Source organism: Ammospiza nelsoni, chromosome 1 (genome assembly GCF_027579445.1).
Source record: "Ammospiza nelsoni isolate bAmmNel1 chromosome 1, bAmmNel1.pri, whole genome shotgun sequence".
Lineage (NCBI taxonomy): Eukaryota > Metazoa > Chordata > Aves > Passeriformes > Passerellidae > Ammospiza > Ammospiza nelsoni.
Genome location: NC_080633.1, coordinates 154,157,742 through 154,170,963, shown reverse-complemented (window position 1 = coordinate 154,170,963; position 13,222 = coordinate 154,157,742). Strand labels below are relative to the sequence as shown.

Below are 13,222 nucleotides of genomic sequence, written 5' to 3'. Positions count from 1 at the left end.
GGTTTTAATGGTTTCTTTAATTTTTTGATGGTTTCTTTGCATTTTTTATGATTTCTTCCCATTTTTAATGGTTTCCTCCTGTTTTCGATGATTTCTTGTATTTGATGTTCCGTCCCATTTTTCACGATTCCTTCGTGTTTTTGATGCTTTCCTCCCATTTGTCACGGTTTCCACACATTTCTGACGGCTTCGTCTCATTTTTTATTATTTCCTCCCATTTTTGATGGTTTCCTCTCATTTCTGATGGTTCCTTCCTGTTTTTGATGGTTTCTTCCCGTTTATGTCTTCTTCCCAGTTTTTATGTTTTTTTTCCGTTTTTGATGGTTTCTTCTTGTATTTGAATGTTTCTGCCCATTTTTGCTGGTTTCCTCCTAGTTTTGATGGTTCCTTCCCATTTTTCATGGTTCCTTCCTTTTTATGATTGTTTCTTCCCATTTTTAATGATTCCTTTCCTCCTGTTTTCGATGTTTCCATCCCATTTTCGATGATTCCTTCCCACGTTCCCAGCCTGCGTGTTCTGGACATCACCGGCCTCCCGGATTCGGCGTCCGGCCGCGCTCCGGACGGGATGAGCGTCTGGTCGGGCACGGTGGCTTTGGCCAAGGCTTGCGCGGAGGTGTCCAAGCACCGGCGGGAATTCCAGCGGCGCGGATCCAAGCGGCACAAAGGCCGCTCCGGCACCGCCACGGCCGCGGCCGCTCCGCAGCCCCCGGGCGTCGACGTCCACGCCGACCTGTTCGTCAACGGGACGTCCTACGGGATCCTGCGCGACGCGCTCCGGACCGGATCCGCCGGCCCGCTGCGCCTCAAGTGCCGCGAGCTCCAAGCCGAGGAGCTCTCGGCGTCGGCCATCGTGGCTTTGCTGGAATCCCTGGATCCGTCCTTCCTGCGCAGGGTGGATCTGAGATTCAACAACCTGGGACTGGCCGGGCTCTCGGTGATCCTGCCCCACCTCTCGCGCTTCCCGGAGCTGCGCAGCCTCAAGCTCCAGTACAGCAACGTGGACGTGCGGCGCCCCACGCCCGAATCGGCCATCGGCATCCGGTGCCTGGCCGGGCAGCTGGGAATGCTGCCCAGCCTGCGCGAGCTCAACCTGGGATCCTCCCGGCTCTCCGGGAACTTGCGCCAGATCCTCTGGTGAGCTCCTCACGCGGCCGGGCCCGGCCGGGCCCTTCCCGCTCTTCCCCTCAAGGCTTGGGGGGCTTGGGGGTCTTTTCCAGGATTTCATTGTCCCGATGTTCCCGTGATTCCGCTATCCCGATAGTTCGTGACTCAGTGATTCCATTGTCCCAGAGTTCCAAGATCCCGGAATTCCCTGGTTCCAGGATTCCCAAAGGTTGGTCTTGATGGTCTTGGAGGTCTTCTCCAATCTTAATCATGCCTTGATTCCATGATTTCATTATCCCAATATTCCCATGATTCCGTTATCCCAATAATTCGTGACTCAGTGATTCCATGATCCAGAATTCCATGATCCCAGGATTCTCAAAGGCTGAACTTGACGATCTTGAAAGTCTTTTCCAATCTTAGCCCCATAATTCCAGGATTTTATTATCCCAACATTCACAAGATCCCATGGTTCTGTTATCCCAATAGTTCATGACTCAGTTATTCCATTATCCCATAATTCCACGGTCCCATCATTCCAGGAGTCTCAAAGGTCAGGCTCAATGCTCTTGGATGTTTTTCCCACCCTCAGTGATCCCGTGGATCCAGGATTTCATTATCCCAATGTTCCCGTGATTCCGCTATCCCGATAGTTCGTGACTCAGTGATTCCATTGTCCCATCATTCCAAGACCCCAGACTTCCTTGGTTCCAGGATTCCCAAAGGTTGGTCTTGATGGTCTTGGAGGTCTTCTCCAATCTTAATCATGCCTTGATTCCATGATTTCATTATCCCAATATTCCCATGATTCCGTTATCCCAATAATTCATGACTCAGTGATTCCATGATCCAGAATTCCATGATCCCAGGATTCTCAAAGGCCGAACTTGACGATCTTGGAAGTCTTTTCCAATCTTAGCCCCATGATTCCAGGATTTTATTATCCCAACATTCACAAGATCCCATGGTTCTGTTAACCCGAATTGTTTATGACTCAGCGATTCTATTATCCCATAATTCCACGATCCCAGAATTCCAGGATTCCCAAAGGTTGGGCTCGATGGTCTTGGAGGTCTTCTCCAATCTTAATGATCCCATGACTCCAGGATTTCATTATCCCAATGCTGCCATGATTCCGTTATCCTGTTGCCCCAATAGTTTACGACTCAAAGATTCCATCACCCCATAATTTCATGATCCCATCATTCCTTAGTCCACGATTCCCAAGGTTTGGGCTCGGTGGTCTTGGAGATCTTTTCCAACCGTAATGATCCCAGGTTCCCATGATCCCATTATCCCAACAGTCCATGACTCCATGATTCCATAACTATGTGACCCCATAATTCCGCGATTCCAGGATTCCCAAAGGTTGGATTTGATGATCCTGAAGCCTTTTCCAACTTCAATGGCTCCATGACCCCGTAACTCCACGATCCCGTAATTTCACGACTCCCTGATCCCAGAATCCCAATATCCCATGATTCCCTAATCCCATCAACTCCAGGATCCCAAAACTCCGTAACTCCACAATTCCCTGGCTCCAGGACTCCGTAATTCCATGATTCTCAAAGGTGCAACTTGATGATCTTGGAGATTTTCTCCAACTTCAGCCATTCCATAATTCCATGATTCCATGACCATGCCACTCCATGACCCCACAATCTCATGGATCCATAACTCCATGACCCCATCATCCTCACATGTCAAACCTGATGGTCTCGGAGTCCTTTCCCAACCTGAGTCATTCCATAATTCAATAACCTCAAATTCCAAAATCCCAGGATTTTCAGAGGTCAAACTTGATGTTCTTGGAGCTCTTTCCCAACCTCAGTCATTCCAGAATCCCATGGCTCTGTGACCCCATAATTCCATGATTCTCAAACCTTGAACTTGATGGTCCTGGAGCTTTTCCCCAACCTCAGCCATTCCATAACTCCATGATCCCACGATCCTCAGATGTCAAACCTGATGGTGCTGGAGACCTTTCCCAACCTGAGTCATTCCATAATTCCATGATCTGATTGCCCAGTTCCATGTTCCTATGATCCCATAATTCCATGATTCTCAAACCTTAAACTTGATGGTCTTGGAGACCTTTCCCAACCGGAGCAATCCCGTGATTCCATGACCCCATAACTCCACAATCCCAGGATTTTCAGAGGTCAAACTCGATGTTCTTGGAGACCTTCCCCATCCTCAGCCATCTCACAATCCCAACATCCCATCATTCCAAAATCCCAGGATTTTCAGAGGTTGAACTCAATGTTCTTGGAGCTCTTTCCCAACCTCAGCCATTCCACAATTCCATGGCTCTGTGATCCCATAACTCCATGATTCTCAAACCTGGAGCTTGATGGTCTTGGAGACCTTTCCTGCCCTGAGTTCCATAACTCCATGACCCCATAACTCCACAATCCCAGGATTTTCAGAGGTCAAACTCGATGTTCTTGGAGCTCTTTCCCAAACTCACCCATCTCACCATCCCACAATCCCATCATTCCAAAATCCCAGGATTTTCAGAGGTTGAACTCAATGTTCTTGGAGCTCTTTCCCAACCTCAGCCATTCCACAATTCCATGACCCCATGATCTGATAATTCCATGATTCTCAAACCTTGACCTTGATGTTCTTGGAGACCTTTCCTGCCCTGAGTTCCATAACTCCATGACCCCATAACTCCAAAATCCCAGGATATTAAGAGCTCAAACTTGATGTTCTTGGAACTCTTTCCCAACCTCTGCCATTCCATAACTCCTTGATCCCATCATTCCAAAGTCCCAGGATTTTCAGAGGTCAAACTCGATGTTCTTGGAGCTCTTTCTCAACTTCAGCCATTCCACAATTCCATGACCCCGTGATCCCCAGAGTTCCATGATTGTCAAACCTTGAACTTGATGGTCTTGGAGCTCTTTCCCAACCTCAGCAACGCCAAAATTCCATTATTTAATTCCAAAATTCCATGACTCCATTTTCCCATAATTCCATGACTTTCAATCATTGACCTTGATGTTCTTGGAGCTCTTTCCCAACCTCAGCCATTCCATAACTCCACGATCCCATCATTCCAAAATCCCAGGATTTTCAGAGCTCAAACTTGATGTTCTTGGAGCTCTTTCCCCACATGTTCCCACCCAATCCTGACCTCTCCCTTTTCCCTCCCCGCAGCGACCTCCAGGCCCCGTTGGAAAGCTTGGAATTGGCCTTCTGCTCCCTCGTTCCCGCCGACCTCGCCTTCCTCTCCCAAAGAGCCTCTCCATGGCTCCAGAGCTCTGGGATCCATCCCAGCGTTCCATGGTCCCACATTCCACCACTCCATGGATTATCATCCAATATCCCACATCCCAGAACTCCATGATCCCACAATGATTTTCAAAGCTTGAACTTGATGGCCCTGAGGTTTTCCCCAACCTCAGCCATTCCATAATTCCATGATCCCATAACTCCAAAATCCCAGGATTTTCAGAGGTCAAACTCGATGTTCTCGGAGATCTTTCCCAGCTTCAGTCATTCCAAAGTTCCATGACCCCATGGTCCCATCATTCCATGATTCTTAAACCTTGACCTTGATGGTCCTGGAAACCTTTCCTAATCTCAGCCATTCCATAACTCCATGACCCCGTAACTCCAAAATCCCAGGATTTCAGAGGTCTAATTTGATGTTCTTGGAGACCTTTCCCAACCTCAACCATTCCATAATTCCACAATTTGATTCCACAATTCCATGGCTCCATGATCCCATAAATTCCATGATTCTTAAACCTTGACCTTGATGGTCTTGGAGACCTTTCCTGCCCTGAGTAATTCCACGATTCCATGACCCCATAACTCCAAAATCCCAGGATTTTCGGAGGTTGAACTTGATGTTCTTGGAGCTCTTTCCCAACCTCAGCCATTCCACAATTCCATGGCTCTGTGACCCCATAACTCCATGATTCTCATTCCTTGACTTTGATGTTCTTGGAGACCATTCATGACCTGAGTAATCCCATAACTCCAGGACCCCATAACTCCAAAATCCCAGGGTTTCAGAGGTTAAAATTGATTCTCGGCCATCTTTCCCAACCTCAGCCATTCCATAACTACATGATTTTCAAAGCTTGAACTTGATGGTCTTGGAGACCTTCCCAACCTCCATCATTTAATAACTCCACGATCCCATCATTCCAAAATCCCAGGATTTTCAGAGCTCAAACTTGATGTTCTTGGAGCTCTTTCCCCACATGTTCCCACCCAATCCTGACCTCTCCCTTTTCCCTCCCCGCAGCGACCTCCAGGCCCCGTTGGAAAGCTTGGAATTGGCCTTCTGCTCCCTCGTTCCCGCCGACCTCGCCTTCCTCTCCCAAAGCTTCCACGCGCCGGCCCTCAAGCGCCTGGACCTGAGCGGCCACGACTTCTCCCAGGGCCTCCTGGAGCCGCTGCGGCTGCTCCTGGAGGAGACCTCGGCCTCGCTGCTGCACCTGGATCTCATGGAATGCCGCATGGCCGACTCCCACCTGGACGCGCTGCTGCCGACGCTGCGCCGCTGCTCCCGCCTGCGCTTCCTTGGACTCTACGGCAACTCCCTGTCCACGGCCGCGCTCAAGGATCTGCTCCAGAAAACCCTGGAGCTGCCCGACCTCCGCCTGGTGGTCTATCCCTTCCCCGTGGATTGCTACAAGCCGGAGCCGCCGCCGGCGTCGGGGTGGGATCCGGGGTGTGCGGTGGATGAGGAACTTGTGGCGCTGGTGGACGCTGAGTTTGGCCGAGCGCTGGAGGGGTCCGGGAGGAGCGACCTCGTGTGGAGCTCGAACCCCTACGGGCACGGGGAGCTGGACTTCTTCTCGTTGTGACTGGGGAAAAGGTCCTTCACCCCGAAATCCAAACCCCTCACACAAAAATTCATCCCAAAATCCAAATTCTTCATCCAAAAATTCACCCCAAAATCCAAACCCCTCACCCAAAAATTCACCCCAAAATCCAAATTCTTCATCCCAAATTCATCCCAAAATCCAAATCCTTCATCCCAAAATTCATCCCAAAATCCAAACCCTTCAATCCCAAAATCCAAATCCTTCATCCAAAATTCATCCCAACATCCAAACCCTTCACCCAAAAATTCATCCCAAAATCCAAATCCCAAAATCCAAAATTCATCCCAAAATCCAAACCCTTGCCCCAAAAATTCACCCCAAAATCCAAACCCTTCAATCCCAAAATCCAAATCCTTCATCCAAAATTCATCCCAACATCCAAATCCTTCATCCAAAAATTCACCCCAAAATCCAAACCCTTCAATCCCAAAATTCATCCCAAAATCCAAACCCTTCAATCCCAAAATCCAAATCCTTCATCCAAAATTCATCCCATAATCCAAATTCTTCATCCCAAAATTCATCCCAAAATCCAAATCCTTCATCCAAAATTCACCCCAAAATCCAAACCCCTCACCCAAAAATTCACCCCAAAATCCAAATTCTTCATCCCAAATTCATCCCAAAATCCAAATCCTTCATCCCAAAATTCATCCCAAAATCCAAACCCTTCAATCCCAAAATCCAAATTCTTCATCCCAAATTCATCCCAAAATCCAAACCCTTCATCCCAAAATTCATCCCAAAATCCAAATTCTTCATCCCAAAATTCATCCCAAAATCCAAACCCTTCCCCCAAAAATTCACCCCAAAATCCAAATCCCAAAATCCAAAATTCATCCCAAAATCCAAACCCTTCCCCCAAAAATTCACCCCAAAATCCAAATCCTTCATCCAAAATTCATCCCAAAATCCAAACCCTTCCCCCAAAAATTCACCCCAAAATCCAAATCCTTCATCCAAAATTCATCCCAAAATCCAAACCCTTCATCCCGAAATTCACCCCAAAATCCAAATCCTTCATCCCAAAATTCATCCCAAAATCCAAACTCTTCATCCAAAATTCACCCCAAAATCCAAACCCTTCAATCCCAAAATCCAAATCCTTCACCCAAAATTCATCCCAGAATCCAAATCCTTCACCCCAAAATTCCACCCCATCCCATTTTTTCCCTTTATTTTGGTGCTTTCCCACCTGGTTTTTATATTTTTTTCCCCACCCTGATGTTTTGTGCTTTATTTTATATTTTCTCCCCCACCCTGATGTTTTGTGTTTTATTTTATATTTTTTTTCCCCACCCTGATGTTTTGTGTTTTTTATTTTATATTTTTCCCCACCCTGATGTTTTGTGTTTTATTTTATATTTTTTCCCCCACCCTGATGTTTTGTGGTTTATTTTATATTTTCCCCCAACTGATGTTTTGTGTTTTATTTTATTTTTATTTTTTTCCCCACCTTGATATTTTGTGTTTTATTTTATATTTTTCCCCCACTCTGTTTTGTGTTTTATTTTATATTTTTTTCCCCACCCTGATGTTTTGTATTTTATTTTATATTTTTCCCCCAACTGATGTTTTGTGTTTTATTTTATTTTTATTTTTTTCCCCACCTTGATATTTTGTGTTTTATTTTATATTTTTCCCCCACCCTGTTTTGTGTTTTATTTTATATTTTTTTCCCCACCCTGATGTTTTGTATTTTATTTTATATTTTCCCCCACCCTGATGTTTTGTGTTTTATTTCATATTTTTTTACCCCACCCTGATGTTTTGTGTTTTATTTTATATTTTTCCCCCACCCTGTTTTGTGTTTTATTTTATTTTTATTTTTTTCCCCACCTTGATATTTTGTGTTTTATTTTATATTTTTCCCCCACCCTGTTTTGTGTTTTATTTTATTTTTATTTTTTTCCCCACCTTGATATTTTGTGTTTTATTTTATATTTTTCCCCCACCCTGTTTTGTGTTTTATTTTATATTTTTCCCCCACCCTGATATTTTGTGTTTTATTTTATATTTTTCCCCCACCCTGTTTTGTGTTTTATTTTATATTTTTCCCCCACCCTGATGTTTTGTGTTTTATTTTATATTTTTTCCCCACCCTGATGATTTTTGTTTTATTTTTTATTTTTCCCCACCCTCATATTTTGTGCTTTATTTTATATTTTCCCCCACCCTGATGTTTTGTGTTTTATTTTATATTTTTTCCCCACCCTGATGTTTTGTGTTTTATTTTATATTTTTTCCCCACCCTGATGTTTTGTGTTTTATTTTAGGGTTTCCCATCCAGTTTTGGGGTTTTCCTGCCCCAATCCCAAAGTTTTTCCTGAAGTTTTGTTGCTGTGTCCGGAGGGGAAAGTTCTGGAATGTTCTGAATTGCTGTGGGACGCTGTTTAATTATGGAATAAATGTTAATTAATGATTTATCAGGAATTGGTTGTTTGTTAATGAGAGGCTACCACCCAAATCACCCAAACCCTTCACCCCAAAATCCAAATCCCAAAATCCAAATTCCAAAATCCAAACCCTTCACCCCAAAATCCAAATCCCAAAATCCAAATCCGAAAATCCAAATCCTTCACCTCAAAATCCAAATCCCAAATTCCAAACCCTTCACCCCAAAATCCAAATCCCAAAATCCAAATCCTTCACCCCAAATTCCAAACCCTTCACCTCAAGATCCAAATCCCAAAATCCAAACCCTTCACCCCAAAATCCTTCACTCCAAAATCCAAACCCTTCACCCCAAAATCCAAATCCCAAATTCCAAATCCCAAATTCCAAATCCCAAAATCCAAATCCTTCACCCCAAATTCCAAATCCTTCACCCCAAAATCCAAATCCCAAAATCCAAACCCTTCACCTCAAGATCCAAATCCCAGAATCCAAACCCTTCACCCCAAAATCCTTCACTCCAAAATCCAAACCCTTCACCCCAAAATCCAAATCCCAAAATCCAAATCCCAAATTCCAAACCCTTCACCCCAAAATCCAAACCCTTCACCCCAAATCCACAAATCCTTTATCCAAAGTTCCCGAATCCTTCATCCCAAATTCCCAAATCCCCAAACCCTTCATCCCAAATTTACAAACTCTTCATCCAAAGTTCCCAAATCCTCGCTCCAAAATTCCCGAAACCTTGATCCCAAATCCCCGTTCCAAACCCTTCACCCAAATCCCCAATTCCTCATCTCAAATCTCCCATCCCAAATCCGCAAGTCCTTCACCCCAAATCCCCAAACCCTTCACCCCAAAATCCCCAAATCCTTGGTCCAAACTTCCCAAATCCTTCACCCCAAAATCCCAAATCCTTCACCCCAAAATCCCAAATCCTTCACCCCAAAATCCCCAAATCCTTGGTCCAAAATTCCCAAATCCTTCACCCCAAATCCCAAATCCTTCACCCCAAAATCCCAAATCCTTCACCCCAAAATCCCCAAATCCTTGGTCCAAAATTCCCAAATCCTTCACCCCAAATCCCAAATCCTTCACCCCAAAATCCCAAATCCTTCACCCCAAAATCCCCAAATCCTTGGTCCAAAATTCCCAAATCCTTCACCCCAAAATCCCAAATCCTTCACCCCAAAATCCCAAATCCTTGGTCCAAAATTCCCAAATCCTTCATCCCCAATCCTTCACCTCAGATCCTTCATCCCAAATTCCCAAATCCTTTATTACAAACTCCCCATCCCAAATCCCCAAACCCTTCAACCCAAACCCTTCACCCCAAATCCCCAAATCTCCCATCCCAAATCCCCAAACCTTTCATTCCAAATCCTCAAATCCTTGGTCCAAAGTTCCCAAACCCTTCATCCCAAATCCCCAAAACCCCAAACCCCAAATCCTTGATCCAAAATCCCAAACCCTTCACCCCAAATCCCCCAAGTCCTTGATCCAAAGTTCCCAAACCCTTCATCCCAAATCCCCAAATCCCCAAATCCTTCACCCCAAATCCCCAAATCCTTCACCCCAAATCCTTCATCCCAAATTCCCAAATCCTTCGTCCAAAATTCCCGAATCCTTGATCCCAAATCCTCCATTCCAAACCCTTCATCCCAAGTCCCCAAATCCCCAAATCCTTCACCCCAAATCCTTCACCCCAAATCCCCAAATCCTTCACCCCAAACCCCAAACCCTTCATCCCAAGTCCCCAAACCCTTCATCCCAAATCCCCAAACCCTTCATCCCAAATCCCCAAACCCCAAACCCCAAATCCCCAAATCCTTGACTTAAAACCCCAAACCCTTCATCCCAAATCTCCAAATCCCCAAATCCTTCATCCCAAATCCCCAAATTCTTCCTCCCAAACCCCAAACCTGTCATCCCAAATCCCCAAATCCTTCGTCCAAAATTCCCGAATCCCTATCCCAAATCCCCCGTTCCAAACCCTTCATCCCAAATCCCCAAACCGTTCATTCAAAATCCCAAAATCTTGGTCCAAAATTCCCAAATCGTTCACCCCAAATCCCCAAATCCTTCTCCTCAAATCCTTCATCCCAAATTCCCAAATCTTGGTCCAAAATTCCCAAATAATCTCAAATCTCCCATCCCAAATCCCCAAATCCTTCACCCCAAAACCCAAAATCCTTCATCCCAAATCCCCAAAACCCCAAACCCTTCATCCCAAACCCTTCATCCCAAATCCCCAAATCCTTGGTCCAAAATTCCCGAATCCCTGATCCCAAATCCCCCATTCCAAACCCTTCATCCCAAATCTCCAAATCCCCAAACCCTTCACCCCAAATCCTTCATCCCAAATCCCCAAATCCTTCACCCCAAAATCCAAAATCCTTCAATCCAAATCCCCAAATTCTTCCTCCCAAACCCCAAACCTCCAAAACCCCAAACCCCAAACCCCAAACCCCAAATCCTTGACTTAAAATCCCAAACCCTTCATCCCAAATCCCCCAAGTCCTTGATCCAAAGTTCCTAAATCCTTCACCCCAAATCCCCAAACCCTTTACCCCAAACCCTTCATCCCAAACCCTTCACCCCAAAATCCCAAATCCTTCACCCCAAACCCTTCACCCCAAACCCTTCATCCCAAATCCCCCAAGTCCTTGATCCAAAGTTCCTAAATCCTTCACCCCAAATCCCCAAACCCTTTACCCCAAACCCTTCATCCCAAATCCTTCACCCCAAACCCTTCATCCCAAACCCTTCACCCCAAATCCCCAAATCCTTCACCCCAAAACCCCAAACCCTTCACCCCAAATGCCCAAATTCTTCCTCCCAAACCCCAAACCTGTCATCCCAAATCCCCAAATCCTTCATCCCAAATCCCCAAATCCTTGGTCCAAAATTCCCGAATCCTTGATCCCCAAAACCCCAAACCCTTCACCCAAATCCCCAAATCCCCAAACCCTTCACCCCAAATCCTTCACCCCAAATCCCCAAATCCTTCACCCCAAAATCCAAAATCCTTCAACCCAAATCCCCAAATTCTTCCTCCCAAACCCCAAACCCTTCACCCCAAATCCCCAAATCCTTCATCCCAAATCCCCAAACCCCCAAACCTCAAACGCTTCACCCCAAAACCCCAAATCCTTCATCCCAAATCCCCAAATCTTAGTCCAAAATTCCCGAATCCTTGATCCCAAATCCCCCATTCCAAACCCTTCATCCCAAATCCCCAAAACCCCAAACCCTTCACCCCAAACCCTTCATCCCAAATCCTTCATCACAAATCCCCAAATCCCCAAATCCTTCACCCCAAATCCCCAAAACCCCAAACCCTTCACCCCAAACCCTTCATCCCAAATCCCCAAACCCCCAAACCCCAAACCCCAAATCCCCAAATCCCCAAATCCCCAAACCCTTCACCCCAAACCCTTCATCCCCAATCCCCAAATCCTTCACCCCAAAATCCAAAATCCTTCAACCCAAATCCCCAAATTCTTCCTCCCAAACCCCAAATCCTTCATCCCAAATCCCCAAACCCCCAAAGCCCCAAACCCCCAAACCCCCAAATCCCCAAACCCCAAACCCCAAATCCCCAAATCCTTGACTTAAAACCCCAAACCCTTCATCCCAAATCTCCAAATTCCCAAATCCTTCGTCCAAAATTCCCGAATCTTTGATCCCAAATCCCCCATTCCAAACCCTTCACCCCAAATCCCCAAAACCCCAAATCCTTCATCCCAAATCCTTCATCCCAAACCCCCAAATCCTTCATCCCAAACCCCAAATCCCCAAATCCCCAAATCCCCAAACCCTTCATCCCAAATCCCCAAACCCCCAAACCCGAAATCCTTGATCCAAAATCCCAAACCCTGCAACCCAAACCCCCAAATCCTTCATCCCAAATCCCCAAACCCCAAACCCCAAATCCCCAAACCCCAAATCCTTGATCCAAATCCCCAAATCCTTCATCCCAAACCCCCAAACCCTTCACCCCAAACCCCAAATCCTTGATCCAAAACCCCAAACCCCCAAATCCCCAAATCCTTCACCCCAAATCCTTCACCCCAAATCCTTCATCCCAAATCCCCAAACCCCCAAACCCCAAATCCTTGATCCAAAATCCCAAACCCTTCATCCCAAACCCCAAACCCTTCATCCCAAAACCCCAAATCCTTCATCCCAAATCCCCAAACCCCCAAATCCCCAAATCCTTCACCCCAAATCCTTCACCCCAAATCCTTCACCCCAAATCCTTCACCCCAAATCCTTCATCCCAAATCCCCAAACCCCCAAACCCCAAACCCCAAATCCTTGATCCAAAACCCCAAATCCTTGATCCCAAAACCCCAAACCCTTCATCCCAAACCCCAAACCCTTCATCCCAAACCCCAAACCCTTCATCCCAAACCCCCAAACCCCCAAACCCCCAAATCCCCAATCCCCAAACCCTTCACCCCAAACCCCAAATACTTAATCCAAAACCCCAAACCCCAAACCCCCAAACCCTTCATCCCAAATCCCCAAACCCCAAACCCCAAATCCTTGATCCCAAACCCCAAACCCCAAATCCGCCATTTCACGAAGGAAGGAATTTTTTTTTGGGGGGGATTTTTTAGAAATTTCAGGGATGAGAAAAAAGAGAAACCGGGGCGGGGGAACCTTCCTGCAATCAATTCTTGCAATCCAAAAGAACATTTGGGGTTTTTCAGACTTTTTTAGGGGTTTTGGGGTTTTTGGGGCTTTCTGGGTGGTTTTTTGCAGGGTATCTTTGGTGCTTTTGGGGTTTTTTTTTTGGAGTTTCCCCACTATTTTTTGGGGTTAATTTTGGGGTCTTTGAGGGGTTTTTTGGGTTTCCTGATGGT

At 46.0% G+C, this 13,222-nt stretch overlaps 1 protein-coding gene across 1 annotated transcript; it reads left to right on the top strand.

Moving 5' to 3' along the window:
- The first annotated feature begins 427 nt into the window (after window positions 1-427).
- On the top strand, window positions 428-8,382 carry LOC132081388 (leucine-rich repeat-containing protein 14-like). Its single transcript, XM_059485084.1, has 3 exons — window positions 428-1,137; window positions 5,372-5,947; window positions 8,234-8,382. The coding sequence occupies exons 1-2, from the start codon at window positions 485-487 to the stop codon at window positions 5,934-5,936; spliced, it is 1,218 nt and encodes a 405-aa protein (XP_059341067.1). The 5' UTR covers window positions 428-484; the 3' UTR covers window positions 5,937-5,947; window positions 8,234-8,382.
- The last annotated feature ends 4,840 nt before the right edge of the window (window positions 8,383-13,222 follow it).

Bases quoted from the DNA above. Each gene is read 5' to 3' on its own strand.
- LOC132081388 (XM_059485084.1), top strand. From the start codon at position 485: ATGATTCCTTCCCACGTTCCCAGCCTGCGTGTTCTGGACATCACCGGC. The intron at 1,138-5,371 runs GTGAGCTCCTCA...CCCTCCCCGCAG, and splicing joins AACTTGCGCCAGATCCTCTG to CGACCTCCAGGCCCCGTTGG.